The 23,112-nt window shown below is 40.6% G+C and overlaps 1 protein-coding gene across 1 annotated transcript in view; it reads left to right on the forward strand.

The window, feature by feature from the left end:
* The window catches only part of LOC102079577 (uncharacterized protein C14orf132), a 30,269-nt gene extending 7,536 nt beyond the window's left edge, over positions 1 to 22,733 (forward strand). Inside the window, exon 2 of the mRNA XM_013267171.3 lies at positions 22,208 to 22,733. Within this exon, the coding sequence (XP_013122625.1) occupies positions 22,208 to 22,444 (237 nt within the window). The 3' untranslated portion in view covers positions 22,445 to 22,733. The remainder of the gene's footprint in view (positions 1 to 22,207) is intronic.
* Positions 22,734 to 23,112: the final 379 nt, after the last annotated feature.

Consider the following 23,112-nt stretch of genomic DNA (forward strand, 5'->3'; position numbering starts at 1 on the left):
GGGATAAGGTTATGGTTAGGGTTTGGGCTGGAATACAGGGCTGGAATGTGTGTTACCACGGGAGCGTCATTCTATTCGATTTCAAGCACAATGCGGCGCATGGCATAGGAAGGCAGACGGTCACCTTTTGCGTTCCCATGGAATGCTTCGGGACGTGACAAATCGTCAGTATATTACGCGTCGGGAGTGAGAACGGGCTGTAAGAGGGAAAGATCATGTTCAACTGATCTTAAATTGAACTTGAGTTGCTGAGGATTAGGGTCGTATCATATCCCATAGTCCCAGAAAGTTGGCTTTGTTCATCTGGACTTTTCAGATGAAGTCAAAATCAAAATAAGAAACAAATGCACATTAGTGTATTTTTTCACATAAAGTTTTCTTTATCTAGACTTGACTTTCTGAATGATCTTAGTGCCAACTCATACATGTTTGACCCTGCAAAAGTTAACTTTAGAAGCCTGAAATCACTTTGAAAACCAGGGTGTGGGTCTTTCTATTTCAAGTAATGCCATTTGTTTTTAAGTTATAAATTTGGCTTAGCTATAGCCAAAAGCATATGAGTCAGCAGTAAAATGCATCCAGTGGTTGAAATTCTCTCGTAAAAGATCTCTTTCAGTAAATGGAAATTACAGTCAAATTAGAGATTTTTAATGGGATCTTCTAAATTCTTGTCACCAGAAGGACAAACATGTATTTGGCTACAGCTTACGGAAGGCTTACCATCTTGAAAATTCCTCAGATTTTGATTAATAAGTCTCTCAATGTTATTACACAAAATTTAGCCAAGTGAGACCAGATAATTGATGGATGTAGCAACAGTAACCAAGGGAGCCAGGGCTAAATGAACTGTCAATAACTGTCGTATTACAACACATAATTTCTCAATTTCACCTTGCCATCTTATTTTACAGCGTGTTTGCACTGCAATAGCAAATGTCTCCCAGCTGTTTTGCACCTAAAATGAGTGGCTGCATATTGAAAGAAGTCCTGGGGTGAATGAAAGGGAGACTTGATGGACTGTGACAGCCAAGTATGAAGTAATAACATCTTTCCCTGATAGACCTATACCAATGTCTGCATGATGTTTCCTATAGTGTGGTGCTTTTGATATTCTGCAAGCATCAATTATACATTTTGGCATAAATAATCTATTCTCCCTAGATAATTGCAAAGTAGCTTCATCAGCCTGTATTGATGTGTTTTTAAATAAAATTGAGCTACAATTTAGGGTAAAACTTTGAAGAGTAATGCCTTGGCCTGCTGTTTGAAAATGAGCTCCAAGCTGATGCTCCAGCCATTAAAGCGCACATAAAGTGCACATCTGAATTCAGCTCATGAGCAGTTTTTTTTGATGAAAAGGAAACACGATTGGAAATTGTGGAGAGTTAAACAGTGAGTGGTTGTTCTGCTTTGGTGAATGGTGAATGGCAGAAGCTGATTACACACTATTAGTGAGGAAGCAGTGATGAATTATGATTGTAGTTAAACATCGCCACGGCTGCTGTAATATATCAGTATCATTATGCATTTTTGGAATCATTAGTATGCTAAAGGCGGTATAAGTGTGTCATGAGTCTCCAACATGGCGTCTGTAGTTTTCCAGGAGAAGCCAGTAAAATTGTTTACATCTCCACAGTTTAAGTTAATTACCCGCTTGCAGCTTTTCCACAACTGATGTCAGCTGTTACTCTTTCCAAACTTTAAAACCTTACTGGCTTCAAACAATGCCTCCATAATAATACCAACAGCAAAAACCTGCTTCTTGATTTGATCTCTTTCACTGGGCCTTACTCTTTGAGTGTGACCTTGGGTTTGTTCAAAGAAAGCAGCCCTGAGGCGAGTGACAAAGTGTACAAAGAGGCCTTCCCCTCCCTCCATTTCCCTCTCATTCAACTCCTCTTCAATCTGCAAAGGAGTTTAGGTTGTATAGCACACAATATTACTTCGCTGCTCACGAATACTGCTGCCTTAGGAGAAAAGTCTTCCTTTAGATTGGCTTCTAAGGCAACAGCTGACAGTCTCTGTTGTAGCTCTAGCCACAACTCAAGAACAGGCTGCTGACTGTATTTCATATGAAAATATATGATACCTCTCCCATTACAACCCTGGTTGTATTTTAGTACTAGCAGGGCCTCCACTGTCCTTGTGATGTTTTATATAAAGTAAATCTGGCTGCGACCTTCCCTTTCTGGGCACATGCAACTTTAATGCCCAGGTAATGAATCAGGCACTTACAGTATGTAAGCTGTATTACATATGGAAGTCATTTGGCATCTCTGCTGGTATGCTTGATTTGTGGAGATGTACACTAAGTTTGTATTTTTTTCCCTTTTAATATTGAATTTTTTATGACGCCTTCAAGGAGTTGTGAATCAGTTTGTGGCAAGTGCTTCAGCCTTCACTTAGCAGGTGTTTTGATGCATTTGAACTTCATACCTCTGTGTTGGAATCGCCAGTTTCAGACCTAAGCTTACACCAAACTAAGAAGTATCACAATATTTTACTCAGGGTGTTTTACTCTAGCCAAAATAGGTAAATGGATAGTGAGGATATTCATACTGGAACATGTAGTGCATACGCCATATCAAGTTAGGCTTACGGCTATGCTTTAAGCATAGCATAGCCCCTGCAGGGTCAAAGCTGTGCAGGCTTAGTCTTTACTGTCACTCATACTTGTCATTAAAAAGCGATGATATTGTTTGTTGCTGCAGTTACTGATTTCACACCTGGGTCCTGTTCACTTGCAGCTTGTACACATTGTGTATCTCACCGCCCACACTCTATTGCTCCCTGTCATTTGTATACATCTCAGAGTGCGAAAGTCAAAAATTATTTATTTATAATGATGACTGATGGGTAGAAGGTCCAGAGACATAAATGCAAGGCTTTCGTGTGCACACGTGGGCTTTCGTGTATATCTTTCGTGCTCATTTTTCCCCTTCTTTTGCCATGCAACAATTAATGTAGGCTTGTCCAGATTTGTTCTGTCAAATTATTCAGAAACTAATGTGTTTTCATGATGCATTGTTCGTGCAAACATTTAAATAAACTCATACTGCGAGAATTTTAATAAGAACAAACGGAGAGGCACCACTGTAATGTAACTAGGCCAACATGGCACACACATGACAAATCTATGACATCCACCCACAGGGAAAATAACCATTCATAAATGCTGATGCCAACCTAGAGCAGTCTATAGGTTATACACTGTACTATACCAGTGTAGGCATAAGTGTTCTCACTGGATTTATCCACTGTGTTGCCGACAACATACACACTGAAGAAACATTGTCCTCGTAGCTTAAAACAGGCTTTGTGTTTTTTTTTCAAATTTGCATGGATAATGAAATAATGCTTGCTTTTTGTTGTTTACTACAATATACAGCAAACTAAAAAGGGAGAGGCGTCAAATAAATATGACTGACCACTTTTTGCTCTACCAACACCAAGCCCCAAGGACAAAATAATGATAATAAAAAATACATTTTCACTTTGTACTTCAGATCCACTTAAGTAAAGGTCAACCAAAACTCATTCACTTTGCAGATCATTATGCGCCATGAGGCCACACTGACATAAACAGGGAAATCTAATTTTGGAGACTTTACAGCAAGTCCTGCAGCACTTTGTGGAGCCTTCTGTGTTTATTCTTGTGTTTGTTCACAGAACCCCTGTGGCCACTCTTTTTTACACCCACATAATCTATTTTGATTAAATATATAAAAATATCAATATCAGCTGGCAGGTTTATGGTTTGTTTTTTTTTTGTTTTGTTTCTTTTTAGAAAAAAGCATAATACTGAGACTGTCATTGCAGAGAAAAGCATAAAATGTCTTTTGGCTTCAGTAGCCACCCATGGATACATTTAAATGGACTGGATATTATTAAGATGCTTTTCTTGTTTTTAATGTGTAGGGTTAATGTTGTAAATAGGCATGTTTGAATCCTTTTTACACCTTAAGAAGTATTGATGCCTTAACCTCACCAAAGAGCTCCTGATCACCAAAGCAAACAGCATTTATAAATGACAGTTAACACCACAAAAGCACATCCCTGTTAATACGAGCAGCATAACCAGATTAGCTGTGTTCAGAGCAGCACTTGCATTATGAATGGGCCTCTGTATCCTGTAATTGTATCCCCCGAGGCTGAATTCTATGAATACAATTTGACTATAAGTTACACTAATTCATACAATATTGGTAATGAAAAACGTAAACACCCATGTTGCTAGTTTTAAAGCACGACCCTAGTTGAAAATTGCAAAACAAATGGAAATGTGTTGAGCGCTCACAGTCAGCTATCCTAATGTGCTTCTTTCCTGCTTTGCCTTGAAGACAGGTAGTTTTGCAGTTTTGTAACTACAATTTTCTATCAGTGTGCTACATGTGTATGGTTGTAATTACTGGAAAAGAATTGACAAGTAAATGAATAATTGTAAAATAGGCAAGTGCCCCCTGTCAAAGTTGGTTCCCCGTCCACTTCATATGGTCTGCTGCCAACCCTGATTCAGAGGTTAGGGATATTTTGCTGGAAAGCATCCATTACTTTAGCAATACAATACAAAAATGCCTTCCCAGCAGGAAAAAGGAAACTAAACCATCCATCCATCTTCTTCTTCTACAGCATCATTTCCCTCCACCCGCTACACGGTCACAGGGGGAGGCTGTAGTCTATCCCAGCCATAACAGGGCAAAAGGCAGAGAAGCTGGAGTACCCGGAGAGAACTCTTACAGGCAGAAGAAAAACACACAAACTCTGCACAGGAAGGCTCTAGCCTGGCTTTGAACCTAGCGCCTTCTTCCTAGGTGGCAGCAATGCTAACCACTAAAGTCAAATCAATTTGATCAAAAAACAAGTGTTTATTGCTCTTGACTTGTGTACTATGTTTGCAGTTAATGTTGAGGAAGTCAAAGTACTATTTATTGTGTAACAGATGGATCACTTTTCTAGTGCTTTTTGACAACCTTTCGTACCTCTTACATCACCTCATCAGTTCTTTTTTTATCGTGTTGGGGGATGCGGGAAATCCTTTTCTAGCTTAGCTGACTTTTTACTATGCCTGATTATGTTCTTAAATTCATACATATATGAAAAGAATATTTGAAAAGATTTGAAAAACACAGAGATCACTTTTCAGTTGCAGTTTACATTTGACAGGAAGTGTTGGTTCTTAATGCTCTGCAGACCTGAGGGCTGCTCTGACGCAACACGTGTGCACATAAGTGGATTACTGTAATGGTAAGGTAGGGGATGTTTGCTCTGATAACCCACGTTTAAATCACATTATTATGTCATACACATACACAAGCAGTATTTATGCCAGCAGCCATGTGGATGTTGATTTATATTAATACTGCATATTCATAAACAAAGAGAGAAGTTCTTTCAATCTGGCTTTAAAAAAAAAAATCCTACTGCCTTTTAGTCACATATCCCAGTAGCTTTACCTTACAGTAAGAATAAACAAATCAAGTTGCTGTTATCATAAATATATATAATTTTACATTTTAAACAAATATATATCATGGTGTGGGATGAAAATAAATCATCTTAGCTGTGAATTACAGAAATTAATAAGACAGGTCATTAAGTAGAGCGGTGCACAGTGCATACAAATTATCCAGAGATGTTTCAAAATGCATTCATTTCTCTTTGGGATATACAGCGATACACGTAGCACACAGACACAAATTGCATGAATACCATATGAGGCTGCAGAATTCAAATGTGACTACTGACAAATAAAGTATAGACAAACATACAAGCCAATAGCCATGCTTCTATTCAGGCACTGGTGAACTCACGAAAACAGAAATAATTTTGTTTGGGGAAGCCAAATTTGTACAACAGTGCCATTTGTCTTTTAGCTTCTTACCGTCACCTCGTGTTTTCTGACTGTGCATTAAAATGTGAAAAGCAGATTACGAAAGAAGACGAGCTTCTTTCAACAAAGTCTCCTCAGTAAGGTGAAGGAGTACCTCCCGCCACATGACTTCCAGAGACTCACACTTGTATTACCTCTTCCTTAGACTATAGTAATTCTTTATGTTGGCTCTGATCAGTTGTTACTTTGTCACCTTCAGGCTGTAGAAAATGCAGCAGCTCACCTTTTGACAGAAAAGGAACTGCGGGATCACATTACACCTACATTCCAGCTCATTTCAGGGTCCAGTTTAAAATTTTATTACTTGTTTTTAAGAGTCTCAGTGGTTTTGGCCCAACCTTATTTAATTGAACTTTAGCAACCTTACACTCTTACAGAGCACTGAGGTCTGCAAGCCAACTGCTTTTGTACATTGCTAGGCTCAAAAGCAATGAAGAGAAAGCCTTTACAGTAGCAGCTCCTCTGGAACAATTCACAGAAGAGATACCCAACCTTTCAACCATTGTAAAGCACTATTAAAAACCTACTTATTCTTGCTTGCTTTCAGTTCTAGCTGAGCCTGGCTTTTATTATGCACAATCTTATTTACTTTGTTTAATTTGATGATTTTTTTGTGTAAATTTGTTGTATATTTAGTTACTCTGATGTTCAATATAGTGTTGTTTTAAATGTGCTATAGAGCTAAACACAAATATATTTAAGAAATCTTTTAAAAAATTGGTTAAAACTACAAATTACTGAATGAATTCATGTTTCATTTTTATACCACAAGTTGAAGCTGGCATAATATTTAACCACCAAAACAATTTTTTCTGTTAAGGAATAAATATCTGTAATTTGCCAGCTTAAACAAAAAAAATAATGAGGTTTGCCGATTTACAAAAAAGCAGGAAAGTCAATGATTATGGAGGAGCTCGCATCCACAGGTGGATTAGCCTCAACAGAAAGTGATTTTGGTAATTACCAGCACTGCTAATTTAGTGCAGCTGTGGCTCAAATCTTTCATTGGGTGGTGATCTAATAAATTAAGCACTATATGTACATAAAGATTTGTAAATACAGTGAGATGATAGTGTAGAGTGCGAGTCAGTAGAATCCTTGAGCAGATAACTTTTCCGCCTATATAAGATGAGTGACTCCCATTCCCATGTCACTGAAGCCTCTGGGATTCAGGAGGAAGAAGATATGAGACCAGCAATGACAAGGTCAGAGCAGTCAGTGACTGAGGGGGGAAAAAGATGTCAGGAAGAGCTCTGGCATCCAGACCTCATTGAACCATGACCTGGAGGCGTTGAGTGTGCAGGTGTGCACAGATTCTCAGCTTTTTAGGATTTTGAAGTGAGAAAAGTGACATGAGGTGAAATTGAAGATGAATTATTCATGAATCCTCACAAACTCTTGCTGTAATTCTGGTAATATTGTTGACGCTGTACACTGTCGCAAGTAAAATTTAGTTGTAATGAGAATCTTTTACAAGCTCAAGCAGAGGAAGTGAGATTCTCAAATTAGCCTGCAGGGAAAATGACAATATTGTCATTGTAACCACTGCTGGATAAGTTCACCTCATTGTTTGTGTAACATCAGACATTAGATTAGTCTCCTTAAACAGGAAACCTCTCTTTGGTAAGACTTGCATTTGTAGTACAATGCATGTGTGTGTAGGTAACACAGACAGGATACAGTAGTGTACATGATAGGAAATACAAGATTTTTTTTTTAATACTGCAATTTGCGCATCATTATTGATAATTACAATGATATCTACTTTGATATAATTTACAAATGCAGTAGTCTTAAGATATGTAGGCATGTGGAGGAGAATGTGGTCCCTTGAATCACTGACCCTGAGATGGCCTAAAGGAGAGCTACTCATCATTTCAGTAGCTGAAAAGATGATTCTTCATCTTATTGCCAACTGCTTTGTACTTCAGATAATGAAGTAGATGTGGGTCTTTCTGCTTGGCCTGTATATTAAGAGTAAGAGCAAAGAAGAGCCTGCCCTGCAGCACATCACCTCAAGCCTTAGTCTTACATGAGCGGACACTCAATTCAGCACTTTCGTCTCTGTGCTTGGTTTCTCTGTAGTGAATGAGAAGCTACAGTGAATGAGCAGACATGGATGGAGATGTAGCTGTGGCTGACAGCAGCAACATATACAGCAAGTGCATGGTCTTTTCTAATCTCACACAAGTGTTCCTTATATGCACATTCAACCTGTTTGCCCTGATACCAACCAGTAAAGTTTGAGAATGACAATCAGATCACTCTATGTACTGAACTTTATAGATTTTACTGAGAGTGGGAAATAGAATAAACTCTGTCCTTAAAATCTCAAATGCAAATTCAGTTGAACTCTTCTAGTAGTGTATTTCTAGATTAAAAGATTGTTTAATCCTGTAAATGAGCCCAGATGTTTTTTTTTTTTTTTAACACATACACTTTTTTTAGTCTGCAAAAAGAAGAAACTTCACCATGTAGTTATTTATACAAAATATTGCTCCAGAATTATGAGGGTGCAGGTCTCTACTCTTTGTTTGCTAAAGAGTGTCTCTGAGATGGGCTTATGGTTTGCATCTTTTTTTAGAAGACTGAAAATATGACTGAAATGACTTAAGGCACAAATAAAAACCCTGTAAAAAGTCATGAAAGTAGATTTGCTTTGAGATTTGAGTTATCAGTTCACTTTTATGATGCTACTGCCTTCATTTGCCTCATATGGGTTTATAGAAAAGGGTAGCAAGTTAATCAGCATTTATTGTGTCCATATATTGTGACAACCTTGCTTGAGGTAGAACAAAGACAAGTGCCTGCCTAATGCAGATGCAACGGCTCCACATGATTCATAATCTGAATTATACAAAGAAATATAATAACGTTCCAGATATTTGTCGGCTTACGCAGCTCATACAAACATAACAAAGCTAACAAATTTTAATGAGTGAGTATTTTATTTGTGTGTTACAAATTAGCAAGTATCTGCCCGCATTCAGTGCACAATGGACATTGTGCACATAGTGGGTGTGTCAGTAATTAGTATACCACATCTGCAGAATTGGATTACTTGTACCTCCAAAACAAAGGCAGCAGTGGCTAAATTTTTTACACAGACACATGGATATTGATTAATTTATTTAAGAAAATAAATCTAAAAAGCAAAACACTTTTGAAAGACTTGTCCGCTTTGTTTGTAAAATGAAGTTAATGATCCAGCTCACAATTCTTTGTGTAAAGGCAGGAACACAGCATCTCAGGCAGTTTTAGACTTTGAGGAATAATGGGATGATTTGAAAAGTCTGAATGCTTGCATCAATAACAATTAAGTGTATCACGAATAGAGCCTAAAGAGGTACTCAGCACATTAATCATCTAAATAATAGAGCAGAAAAAAAATAGATTTTCTAGACTGCCAGTCTCTGATCTGATCTCTTCAGTTCGTTAAGACTTGTTTTGGAGATATAGAAGTGAAATCCTGAGTCATCTTTTAACTTTTCAGCTCCATTTTCCCTTATTCCTGGTGTTTTTTAGGTGCTGCTGACTGATGCCATTTTTAGCTTTAGGATTTCTCCTTTTTTTGTACCTGTGTGAACCTTGTGAGTAATGGATGAAAGTATAACAGACCTAGATAGGCACTAAATATACCTCGACTTTAAGACACCCCTTGATATTTGATGTATAATCAGCCAATTCATCTCAGTGTCTCTGAATAATTGTCTGTCTTTCACTATTTCTTGTTGCTATAAAATCCTTTTCTGTCTGCTCTTTGGTGTGATCTAGTTGGAATAAGAAATCAGTCTTTGTTTTGGTGCAATTTAATGTTTTATAAGCTGATGGATTTAGTTTAATCTCACATTATAAGTTTTCACACTACTGCTAATTACAAATGTGCGAGTAAGAGACACTGAGTAATTACCCCCAGATGTGAACATGCATTATTACAGATATTGTGCTTCAAATAAATGTGGCCTTTTTCTTTAGCCGTCCTGCTTTTAATGCATTGTGAATAGCAATAATGGGGGAAAAGAATATTCTATTAGGTATAAAGTCGAGGTCAGAGACAAAACCATGAACGCTGATCATTTATAATATCTAAGAAGTATATTAAACTTTCTTCAGTCCTGCTGAATTTCCACTGACCTGACAGATTGATCGAGGCGTCAAGTGAGGATCACTTGGGCTACACTTGTTCTACTGAGTTATAAGATTTATTAAAAAATGCTGCTGGGCTGCTGAGACAGGGAAAATCAATGAAAGCAGAGGTGTAAATCTGACCAGTAGGAACCAAAGGGGTTTAACACTACCGTGCTGGTGAAGAAACCTTTTAAAAACCCTTAAGATTTATGGTATGACTACCTCAACATGCTATAGTTTACTAAGTAATATGCTAAATCCCAAGTTTTTTCTTGGTGCCTACAGCCCTATAGAGAAGAGTGGTCAAAGTAGTATATTTATTTACTTCCCTGATTAGTAATGTTTTTCAGTTGCATCTGTAGAGGGCTAATGTTACCAAAGCCCAAAGTCAATATAGTTCTGCAAAGCACGCCTCCACAATCTGCAACTTTTTGTTGTCAGATAAGAAAACAAAAAATATGCTGAAATTAAAATGTAACGTAATACTCTTTCAATGTATTCAATGTAATACATTTTAATAGTGCCCAAAGCTTTCTTTCTTTCTATGAGATCTGTGCTGGCTCTTTGCAGGCTATTTGTCTGCAATCTGGTGCTTTCACGAACTCACGAATCTCTTGATTGCAGACTTTAACAGTGATACATCTGCCTGCTTTTGAGAGTGTTCTAACCAGGTCAGTGGTAGATGTTGCAAAGTTGTTTGTAACATAGAAATAATTCTGTCATCCTACACTCTATATGTCTACTGTGGTCTTTCAGGCGTTTGGAAGTGGCTGAGCTATCAGTGCTTTCCTTCTGCTAAAGAAAGTAAAAGATTGTTCATTTGGTAACTTCAAAAGTTTTCTTCAGATGTTATATCTGCGTCATTTGTCGTGAAACAACATGGAAAAAAACCTCAACTGGTCATGAAATGACTCATTAGTCAGTTGCCCAATTAAATTTAGGCCTCTGAAAATGAGGTAATATGCATAAAATAGCTTTAATTACTACAGTTAACATTTATTATTTGATTTCAAACCCACAGAGGTGGTGTACAGAGACAAAATGACAAAAAATTTGGTCTGTTTCCAACAAAGTATGGACCAACATAAAAAGAACTTCTTCATTTTTAGGAGTTCAGCAGATTTATGCTATAAATCTGAAATACATCAACAAGAATGAGTCCACAGCTGTGTTATGAGCTCTGAGAAAGAGTATTTAGGCACAGCAGTGTTTCAGATAAACGCTAACATCAGCATGCCAATATGCTAACAATTACATTGCTAACAAGCTGATTTTTAGTAGGGCTGTGTCCAGAATCACTGTCTGCTGTGTCTATCCAACAAATGATGTACCTAACTATATATACATTTTGATGTTGTGCAGATATTGTAGCCTGCCATCATCACTGGTACTGTGGCATTCTGAGTGTAAAATTCGTTCTCTCAGTAGACTCTTTACTGCTGCTCATATTCATTGCTAATGAAACCAGCAGGGTGGCGATTTGAGAAACCCGCCAGCCTTTTAGAGCAAGTCACATCTGTGAGCAGTTACATTTAGTATCTGTTGCTGGATGATCTCACTGTTCCACCTGTTTCACTTCTCTGAGAAGAGCACTGATTAGACAGGATTAGATTTAAGTGTAGTAATACATGTATAGTGGATCAGTTTTAAGTCATCTCACCACAAAGGTGGTTTCACTGTAGCTTCCAGATTAGACATGCTTTCAGCAACTATTTTGGGGTGTGGTTGATTGACATCCTAATGTCTTTGCACATGGGTGAACCAATAATAAATAATTCTGAAGAAATAAATGTCACTTTCAATAAAAATCATAGTTTAGTAACTAAAATAACTGTTTGAAATCACACCAGCTCAATGTCGAGCATCATGCTGACATTCTGATCCATAAATATTTAGTTATGCTCCTTCAAATAAACAGTTTATTAAAAATTTATTACAGGAGCTCTGGGTTTTGGACATCAATTTTGGACATTGTAAAAAATAAATAAATAAAAACACCCTTCAGGAGAAAAAACCCATCTTTCTGCAGGTTTTGTTTGGTGTGTGATATTCTCCATAGACATGTTTAACTAAATCATGATTTCAAAGCAGAAGAGCGTTCTGTCTTCAAGCAACAAAATAACTTAATTGTGAAAATGTTGAAACCAAAGCCAAGACGGCTATGACGGCTGAGAAAATCAACAACTTTGCAAGCACAATCAATGAAAACACAAAGTCAAGCACAAAGTCAATTCTGAACACAGCAGGGATCCACTTCTGTGCCTGTTTGTTCTCTAAAGTACTTGGTTTTTTGCTTTTTGTTTTTCTTCAAGAGTACAAGTATTGAGTGTGATTTCAGTCTAGCGTCACTACACCGGTCAACAGTTTTTCAGAAAATGTCTGCTTCTGAGATAAAATGTGCTGCTTCTTATGGACTTTTATGTGATGAAAAAGAACTGGATACTTTTTAAAAGATGTATGTAGTTTTTATGTACTTTTATTTTTTTTTATTTTTAACTTATTTACTTTATGGACCCATGTCCACTTTTTTAGACGCATTTTATTCATCATAAACCATCCCATCTGTCCATATATATGGTAATTTTTCATCTTTTTTCATTAAATAAGAATAAAAATAAAATAAAACAAAGATGATAAATAGAAGACTGAATATAAAACATATTAGAAAGTGTGGCAGGACTCTGTTCACAGCCCTGTACTGAATTTACTTAGAGCCCCAGCCTGGTGGGCCAGGTCAAAATGTTCTGTCTAGGTGTGATTTCATCATTTACTCACAGTATTATGACATTTTTTGGATGTCTCCAGAACCAAACTTTTTTTATTATTTAACAATGTAGGACACCAATACAAGAAATAAAGGATTATATTTCACCTGTGCAAGTTCTATATGCCTTTTCAGCATTACATTGTGAAGAAAATAATATTGTGGCGAGCTCAGGCACGGAGGAGACAGAGGTTTGTTGGGACAGAGGTTTCTTGGGAGCACAGCCGTTTATTTCTCTCTGCGCCAGAACACTGCCGCTACCTCACTGCTCAGCACGGCAACCCCAGAACAACAACAAAAAGGGCGCTCTCTCACCGGAAACACACAGTCGCAGAGAGAGCGTCACCTGTAACCATGGCAACATGACAACAGAACATAAATGTCAATAACAAATCCCCGAACAGCCCTGGCCCGCTACATAGCCCCCACCTAAGGGGTCAGTCGTCCCCGACAACCCCATTACCCAACACAAAGTCCTACAAATGTCCATGTGTCTTCCTTCGGCGCGCAGGCCGATCTCGACCAGCAGGGGAAGAGTCACTTGGATGAGAACCTGGGGTGCCACCAGCATCCCCTGCCCCGGCGGCTGCTGGAGCGGGCGGACGGTACGGTGAGAGCCTGTCCTGGTGCAACACCGCCACGCGCCCTGGGCCCGGCATGCGGATCCGGTACACCACTTCTGTTAGCCGCCCCACGACTTTCGCCGGCCCTCGCCAGTGACCGCACAGCCTGGGGGACACCCCTCTGTTGCGAACCGGGCAGTAGACCCAAACCTTGTCGCCAGGCACGAAAGTTCCCCCTCGGCACCTGGTGTCGCAGGCTGTCTTCTGTCGTACTCCGGCACTGACCTGGGCCTGGCGGGTGTAGTCATGAACCACTCGTGGCCGCTCCCTCAGCCTCCTGTAGCAGTCCCTGGCCACCGACACGCGCCGGTTCCCTGCCTCGGGGACAGGGAAAGGCCCTAGGACGTCTCCTCCCAATCTCTCCATCGGGGCCCCCACCCAATGCTGCTGCAGGGGGGCAGTGGGGCGTTGAGTGGGGCCCTTCCGTGCCGTACAGGTGTCACAGCAGTGCACATGAAGTTCCACATCCCGTCGACAACCAGGCCAGTAGAACTCTCCCCTGAGACGGCGGAGAGTTTTAGCATTCCCATAGTGGCTGGCCCCCACCGAGCCGTGGACAAGCTCGAGCACCTGCGACCGCAGCGAACGAGGCACCAACAGCTGCGGGAGATCCTTGCCCTGTTCAGGGGCCCGCCATCTCCGGTACAGGAGGCCGTCGTGGGTCTCCAGATTGTTGTACTGGGAGTAGTAGGCCTTCACTTCGGGCCCCTGTCCCGACATCCCTGTCCAGCCTGGGCGTCGTGCTGCCTCCAGCCAGGCCCCCACGTGAACCAACGTCGCATCAGCCTCCTGCTCCTGCTTCAGCTGCTGCGTGGTCAACGAGAGCCATCCCCTCCGCCGGCTGTGGCCCGAGCAGTAGCCACACCCCGTGCCTCCTGGGCCCGGTCTCCCTGCCGTTTGGCGAGGGGCAGCTGGCGTGGGCGCAGACAGATGGGTTGAGCAGAGCCGGTGTCGATGGTGTGCTGAACCAGCCGCGTCTGCCTGCAGTCTCTGGTTCCCTGCTTTTGACCGCACTGGAGGGCCAGAGTCTCTGTACCAAGAGTGATAGCCAGCTTCGCGGTGTCAACGCAGGCGTCTCAGCGGGTCAGCAGATCAAGGCGGATGATGCACTGATCTTGGATGTCAGCAAGCCAGAAGTCGTGCATCAGCTCCAAATCCTTCACTCGGATCCGCAACGGTTTCTTCCCCCGCATGTCAGTTCTCTCCCCCGTCACTGTCATCAGCTGGGTGTCGGTGGGCGACCAACCCATCACAAGCGGCCCGGATGTTCCAGGAAACACACCAGGTCGTATTAGGGAAATGGTGGACCCCGTGTCCACCAGGGCCTGGCAGGGTTGGTCCTCAACACAGCAGCTCAGGTAGAGTCCCTTGAGGTGCATCATTCTTGGAGGGGGGCAGGAAGCTGGAGCGGTGGTCCCCTCGCTGTACCGCTCCCCCTCTCACCCCCTGAGGCCACATAGTTCTGGCCTTCGGGGAGGGCGCCAGGCAGTCGCGCGCCACGTGGCCAGGCTCATCGCACCGGTAGCAGCGGTCGGTCGGTCGGTCGACGGGGACACCTCCAGGGCACCGAGGGCTGCGGCTGGCATATCCCCACGACCTCCCCCTCACTGTCGCAGTCTGCAGCTCTGATTTGAGGGTAGTTTGTGGGGCGCAACTGCTGGTCAGGTCGCGAGGTGAGCACGAGTTCGGCCCTTTCAGCCTCAAGGAGCACCTCACGGAGAGTCTGAGGCATGGCCAGGCGGACGTGTTGGCATAGTCGCTCTGGGAAAAGTCCTCGCAGGAATGCATGCAGGCTAAGCTCCTCACGGGCTGCGGCTGGGAACTCTGGGTAGCCACGACGAGCATACAGCAACACATCCGCTGCAAAGGTGCCCAGGCTCTCCCCCGGCCTACGGCTCCAGTTGGTCAGCTGCTCCCTGCTCTGATCAGTGGAGTGCCGCTGCCCAAATCGCCTCTCGAGTGCTATGGTGAGGGCCTGGAGCTCATGCTGCTCTGACGGGGCTAGGTCAAGGAGTACCTGCAGTGCATCTCCTTCCAATGCCAGCGCTAGGTGTGTAGCAGCCTCTTCGTCGCTCCAGCCATTATGCCTCGAGGCTAGCCGTACTTGTGAGAGGTAGGGCTCTAGCGGGGTTAGCCCGTTGTATTTCGGTACCTTAGCTGGCGTTGCAGGCATCACTGCTCGCTGTTGGGGGCCCGGCGTGTCGGTCGACAGAGGCAGCCCATGAAGCACTGTCCCAGCGTCGGTCGCGACGGGCCGCTGCCGCGGTGCGCTCGCGCCGTCGGGACCCGTCGGGGAACTTACATGGCCGCTCGCTTGCTCTCTCTTCAATTGCCCACTTCCCAAGCAGCGAATGCTCTCCTCGATGGCTTGCTCCAGCCTCTGAGTGTCTCTCTCCATTCCGGCGAGGGTGAGCTATCCCACTTCTGACACCAATGTGGCGAGCTCAGACACGGAGGAGACAGAGGTTTCTTGGGAGCACAGCCGTTTATTTCTCTCTGCGCCAGAACACTGTCGCTACCTCACTGCTCAGCGCGGCAACCCCAGAACAACAACAAAAAGGGCGCTCTCTCACCGGAAACACACAGTCGGAGAGAGAGCGTCACCTGTAACCATGGCAACATGACAACAGAACATAAATGTCAATAACAAATCCCCGAACAGCCCTGGCCCGCTACAATATTATTTGTGGGATATTTCAGTCTAACTTTACTTTGCACAGGCTATGTCCACACCTACACGGGGATTTTTGAAATGCAGCTTTTTCTATGCGTTTGGGCCTTTCGTCCACACTTAAACAGCGTTTTCGATCACTGAAAACAAAAATGTTTAAGAACTCCTGCCAGGCTGGAGATTTTCGGACACTCAGTTTTTGCGTTTACATGTGGACGAGGAAAACGGAGATTTAGTCACGCAGTGTCAAAGGTGTGCTCCTTTTTTGACGTCACGCTGTGCGCCATGTTATTGTTTACGTGAGATGAATTTCTACAATGGCGGATAGAGTTTTTACACGCTTACATATACACACGCAGTTACTGTTCCTCCATTTTTGAAAGACTTGGTTTATGCTTTCCCTCCCAGGCTTCTAGACTTCTGATTGGCCAGCATTTCTAGATGGTTATATCGCCAGCTGTTGCTTTGGCATGCTCTTGACAGCGTTTGACTTCGTTTTTTGTTTTTAGAAATATTTTTTCAAAACTGCATGTGTGGATCGGATTCTTTTTTTTTTCAAAATGGAAACCCTACAATCTCTGTTTACAAAAATACCCGTGTATGTGTGGATGTAGCCACAGATTTACGGCAAATTGTAAGGTCAAATTCAAGGTCATAGGGGAGGTCAAAAGGTCAAATAGAAAAATTGTGTAACTGGATTTCATAGTCTATGCAATTCCAAATCATAAAAGCCCAATTTCAACAAAATTATATTAATTTGTTAAAACTTTTTACCAACATTTCAGCTATTTAGGCTAAAATTTAGGTATTAAATAATGTTTTAGTCATTTGTGGCTTGACTTGAGAACTTCTGTTCTTAGAACTATATTTTTACTGCAATGTAAAGCATCGTGTTCAATTCAAGTGACTCAAAATTTGGGAAAATAATAAACAACAGTACAGAAGGGGCACTGTTGCTTCATTGCAAGAAGGTATTGGATAAGTGGAAGTAAATGGTTGGGTGAATGCTAAAGTTTGACTACATTTATTTCAGAAGTATTTTGGCTGTAGACCAGTGGATTAGTGCCGAAAACCACCTAGTTCTGTCTGATTTTGTTTTAATGGTCATGCGTGAGTGCTTTTGTGGTTAGGTATATGTGTTGGTTTCTCCACTCTTCAAAGACATTTATTTGGGCTTTTCTCGTCTGGAATAAAAACCATTTCAGTTCAACACTTACTGGTGGTATATCTCCCAGGAGGCAATTACAGACCATTCTATTTCACAATTACTGTGATCATCCATGTAGGAGGGCACAGCTCTAGGAACAGCTGGGACGAATAAATCAAAGCTGTGAGAGCTGAGCAGGTGGAATTGTACATTTTCACTGTATCATCTGCTGTAGATTGTAGTTTTGCTGCATGGTGTGTTGCACAGGTGTAGCCATCACTCAAAGCCAAGAAGGTGTGAAATATGCAAGTCGGGCAATTTCTCCGCTGTTATTGGAGTGAAGTTGTGTCCCAACTTTTTACTGTTTTAGTTTGTGTGTGTGTGTTGATTTCATTTAATATAAAAAACACAGATTCAGTTGATTAAAGATGAACATTAAGTTGCGTTTTTACAGTTTTCTTTCTCAAATTCATTTTTTATATATTGTTGCTCATAGTTTTTGGTTTGTTATCCGCACTCTTGTACTGATATATGTATATACGTGCAAATGTGTGAGTATTTTTTTCCTGAGGTGCCTGCAACAAACCCATTTGAGTGGCGTAAACTAACTCCATGCCACTCCAAGGATGGAAAGTTACACTTGAAAAATTTAGTGACTGCATGTCTTTTCCAAAACAAGGTCGTGTTGGCTTTGAATAATCCAGACCCCACTCTCAATAGCTTTAATTTTAACCACTTCATTTTCTCTCTTCTTCTATTCCATAGCTTTTGAATCTTTGCCCTTTGTGTTCAAATAGAGGATAAACATCTGCATAACATTACACAAAATACTACACTATCATATGTATTATCTGCACAGCTGGTCCTTTGAATTGAAGGAAAAGAAGCTATTTGCACTTTTCGATAGCTACTGGAAATTGGGAAAGCGTGTAAATGTATCCAGGAGGCACAGATGTCAGGCAAATGTATTTGTTTAGCTGACTCAAGGAAGTGAATCATCGAAAAGTCAAGTTAACTACTCCATGAATTTGATACATGCATGTATGAAAATGTAGCCATATGACATTATATTTTGTGTTTCTCTCATTTTCATACCTCGTATTTGTCATTTTTGAAAACAGACATTATTAGAGGGGGAAACAGAGAGTATGATTCTGGTAGGATAGCCATAAAGTATGCCATAAGCCATAACCTTAATAGGAATGTGTTTACTGAGGTCATAAATCAAGTGAGAAGTCAATTTCTAATAGACTTCTGTAAAATCAGGCTTCTTGTTTTGCATCATTTTCGCAAAAAGTAATGCAGTGTCTTACTTGTTTATTCCCAGGAGAAAGTAATTTGTTACACTACTTGTTATATTACTTTTGCATTACTGTACAACATCGGCCTGGGGTGCAATGTCACATAACTACCAATTAAAACCTAAACCTCAGGCTATAGTCTTGCACACCAACATAAATCTCAATCCAAATGAGGACACAGAGTATCTTTATTTTACTGTTCGATAGTGGGAAACCAGGGCAAAGAGTGCTTCATTGATTAGACTTTAAGGTAGAATGAAAATGAAAATAATATTCATAAGTGTGCATGGTAAAAAATACAAGTTAGATTGTATCCAACCATCATACTGTCAAACTTTTGAAATGCAAGTAATGATAGATTTAAAAAAAAGTATCTGTAAAGTGATTATTGAATTTAGTAATGTTTTATAGCACTGCATTACAAAAAAATGCTATGTGATATCAGCTGTGGTAGAAAATAATATTACAAATTACAAGTTTAAGGCATTTCCACATCAACTTCATTTCTTAGACTGCTTTTTTTTTAAAGCAACCATAGCAATAGGTTGGAAAATCTTAACAGACAAATCTGATTACTTGCAAATAACAAACAGACAATCTCTCCTAATGATTGCATTTTACTCCAACAATGCTGAGTGAGGCCTTTAGTGGAATAAGTTAGCTTTCCTAGTCCACTGCTTTTGTCAGCTACAAAAAAGCACTGCGCACAAAACAATTGATTTAATAAATATATGACCATTTACGATGGGATGATATCAACCACAATGCTATGAACATACCCATCCCGTGGCTGATTTTATACAGTCATAATTGTATCAAGACAAAGTCTTGTACCACAAGGCCTTCAAGAGTATAGAAAAAATATTACAGTAATTATACAAGTAATAGCTTTTTTGAAAATCATCCTTTGTTTTTACTCTGTTTACTTTGTAGTTGAAACACAAATATCCACAAGTTACAAAACAACCAGAGAAATTAGACTCTTTTCACCTTTCCCAGTGGGATACTCTTGAGTGCTGAGGTCATTTATAAGGTTTCAATTTGGTACCAAGCTGGTCTGAAAGTGGCTGAATGTGGTTATTGAAGCCATTTAGCCACTTGTTCACTGTTATGTTGAGGAGATGAATGTTTACACTTGTCAGGAAACTTTGGTCAGTACTATAGCTTTATCCTAGCAGTAATTCTTAGGGGACGGCCTCCATTTCCTGCCTAAATGTTCAAATGCTGTGGGATGCATGTGACCTTGAAGGTTCTAATTTCTAGTGATCCATTAGTTTTTAACCGCTTGATGCTCTACTCTCATGAATGAGCCACAGAGTAATTGTGGACTTAAAGTAGTTATAGAAGCAGTCCCATTTATCATCTGAACAAGGGGGCCAAACCTAGGGGATCAAATATTTATATTAAGACATATTACTGAACTAGTATTTCACACACTTCCATTATCCACTTCATTTTATTTAGTGTGAATACCCACTGATGCAGACAGATTGCTACTGTGGACAATGAGTTACTAATAAATAAAACATAAATGTAAAGAATGCAGACAGGGTGGCACGCTTCAGTTATTGTCTGACTGAACGTTAAATTAGGGAAGATGGAGATGGAGCTCTGAATGCAGGATAAGGTTACAATTAAGGTAGTGTCTAGAGGTTAGAGTGAAATAATCAAATCAGTCACTTTTTGAGGAGAAAGGTTGGAGGTGGCTTGTAAAGGTACAAGGTAAACATCAAATAAACCTTTTGGACAGTATTTAAAAGACAAATCACACAGATCACTGTGCATTCAAATGTTATTACTGTCAGTTGTGTTACAATTGTAGGTTCGTTTTAGAGACATGCTTAGATATATAGTATGTCAATTTTAGGTGCAGCCTTGTGTAGTGTGGCTCCCACTCATTCTGATTTGCATTTACATGTTGTTCGTGCAAACTTTTAATATAAAAAGAAACGTTAAAATGGAAAAGGTTGATTTGAGATGCCACAGTGGGACGAGTCAGCACTTACAGTAACAGAATGGGGGGCGGAAAACACAGGTTGCTGGACCTCATGCATGCCTGTCTACCCCCATCATGCTCATGTGAACAGCAGGCGCTTTACAGGATGTGTCATGTCATTATTCACCACCAGGGGCCAATGAATGGAGAGCGGCAGAATGCTTTCTAAACAGTGTTTTCCCTTGTGCGAGGGAAAGACCAGAAGTGTGCGTGTGTGTGTGTGTGTGTGCTAACGTCTTTGTGCATTAGCCCGTGTTCGGGAGAGAGAGAGAGGGAATGTGAGAGAGAGTGAAGGTAAGCAAATGAGCAAGAGAGAATGTCTGTGTATGCGAGCACTCAACATGCCTCCGAGGTATTTTTAGAATTGTTTTTTTGCTTTGTTTTTTCCTCTTTTCCCCCCCAACATCCTCTGCAGAGTTAGTTTTCCAGTCAGACAATGTAATGGTCTGTCATGCATTTCTCAATCATGCACGTTGCTATAGCCAGAGCGTCAACATTTATAGGACTCGGACTCCTAAGCAATGAGTCATTTTCAGTTGTCACGTTTGAAATATAATTTTCATATTTATCAAGCATACACACATGCTGTGTTTTAAAAACGTATCCAGTAGTATCTAAAACTGAAAGGACACTCCATGCCTGTTTAGGAAACTTTTAACCAATCACCTTACAATCTGGCATGCTGGGTTTGGAGGCAAAGGGCATATTCGTCTTGGAGGTTTGATGTGCTGCACTCATAGTAAAGTGGGGATTTGTGTTTTGTCTATGTCAGATTATATTCTCTCATCAAAAGACAAAGTCACTTTAAAACATTAATATTCACTTGAATTAGATGAGAGACTACAGGCAATGCTGGGAGCTCGGTAATAAATTAAATAAAATTTTAACTTTCTGAAAAAGGTCTGAAGCGATAATGTCAGTGCAGTTAATATGAACTCTTTGGAAGAGGAGACTCTAACGTGACATTTGTCTAACATCATTTTTCAGACAGATTTTGTGCAACTGCTAAAGGGAGACAGAGATAATTCAGGGTCAGTTCTGATTGGCTAATTTTCTTGACCTTCTAAGACATGTTTTCTTTTAGTCATGTCGAAAGTTGTGAGGTTAGTGTGTTAGTGAATTTTTAATGACAGATTTTCAGGAACATTAGCAATAAAAATAATGATTGTTATGAAATCAAGTAATTTTCACACTGATGCCTGTTGGTGAATTTATACAAATAAATTGTGTTTTACAGTAGAAACACAGGCAAAATATTACAGTACAGACACTTAAAATTACTTTACTATTCAAAGACAGTAATTGCACCTTTACATCAACATTTTTAGTTTTATTCCAGTTTATATTTACATTTTGACAAAAGATTTTGTCCATACCTTGATATACAAAAAGCAACAGTTTATTCCTAAAAGCAAAAAAAGATGATTGTTTATGTTGTCAGATAAACAACCAAAGTCCCTCTGAAAAACTTCTTTTTAAATAATTTATGAATTTGTGACCTTTTTTATTCAGTGTCTATATGGGAGTTTAGATTTAGATAGTAATTACCTATTTACCTACTTCATTTCTGCATGAAATGTAAGAATATACCTACAATTTTGTCATGTGAAAATAATTTTCTCTGCATCTTCCTTGAGAGCAAAACTTATTTTGTACTTCCTCCTCACTTTCCCCTCTCCCTTCCTAGATCCCTGTAATGACAGGAGCCTTCATGGACTCCTCGCCCAATGACGACTACAGCGGCGAGCACTCGCTCTTTAACTCCTCGGCCAGCGTCCATGCCGCCGCCTCGGCCGCCTCGGTACACGGCCAGCAGGATGAGCCGCAGTCCATGTCCAGCGATGCCATCTGGCTCTGGATTGCCATCATTGCCACTATTGGAAACATTGTGGTGGTGGGCGTTGTCTATGCCTGCACTTTCTGATGAACACATGCTGACAAAGACAACCCGCACACTCACACATCCTGCTTTTTCTCAGTCTCTGGACCCCCGAAGGAGGCTTTGTAGACAATCTCTCGCTCTCTGTGTCTCTCGCTGTCTTTCTTTTTATCCCTCACACTTTTTGGCAGGGAAGGGGAGGGACGGACCTGAGGGTGTAAAAGTAGTGATACTTGACAGTGACATATACACTGCTATACTTCTTCGTTGAGGGGAAAGACTGAAATTTGGCAGCATTTATCAGCAACAAGCACTTTTGAATGCTACAGCTTGAGAACTTGAGAATAAGGTTATGTGCACAGCAACTCTTTAGTTAAAAACAGAAAGAAATCTTTGCTCTCAACCATTAATCAAAAGGATTTTTTTTTAGCTTAAGTTTGTTTTCGTGTTTCTGCTCATACGACACTCACTTATTATGTAGGAGGGAGGATGGAGATTAAATGGGGCTTAAGATTCAGGTTGAACTGGGCCATCTGACAACAACCACCAGATAGTTGCTAAGCAATTTAGGACAAAGCAGCTTAATTATACAACTGAACAGAGATGGTGCTTGTTAAAATATTTAGAAAGTGTTAAAATATCTGCAAGATAAGCAGCACTGAGATTCTCGTATATGCTGATGAAACGGAACATATGGTTATAATGATCATTAG

Source organism: Oreochromis niloticus, linkage group LG19, assembly GCF_001858045.2.
Source record: "Oreochromis niloticus isolate F11D_XX linkage group LG19, O_niloticus_UMD_NMBU, whole genome shotgun sequence".
Classification (NCBI taxonomy): Eukaryota; Metazoa; Chordata; class Actinopteri; order Cichliformes; family Cichlidae; genus Oreochromis; species Oreochromis niloticus.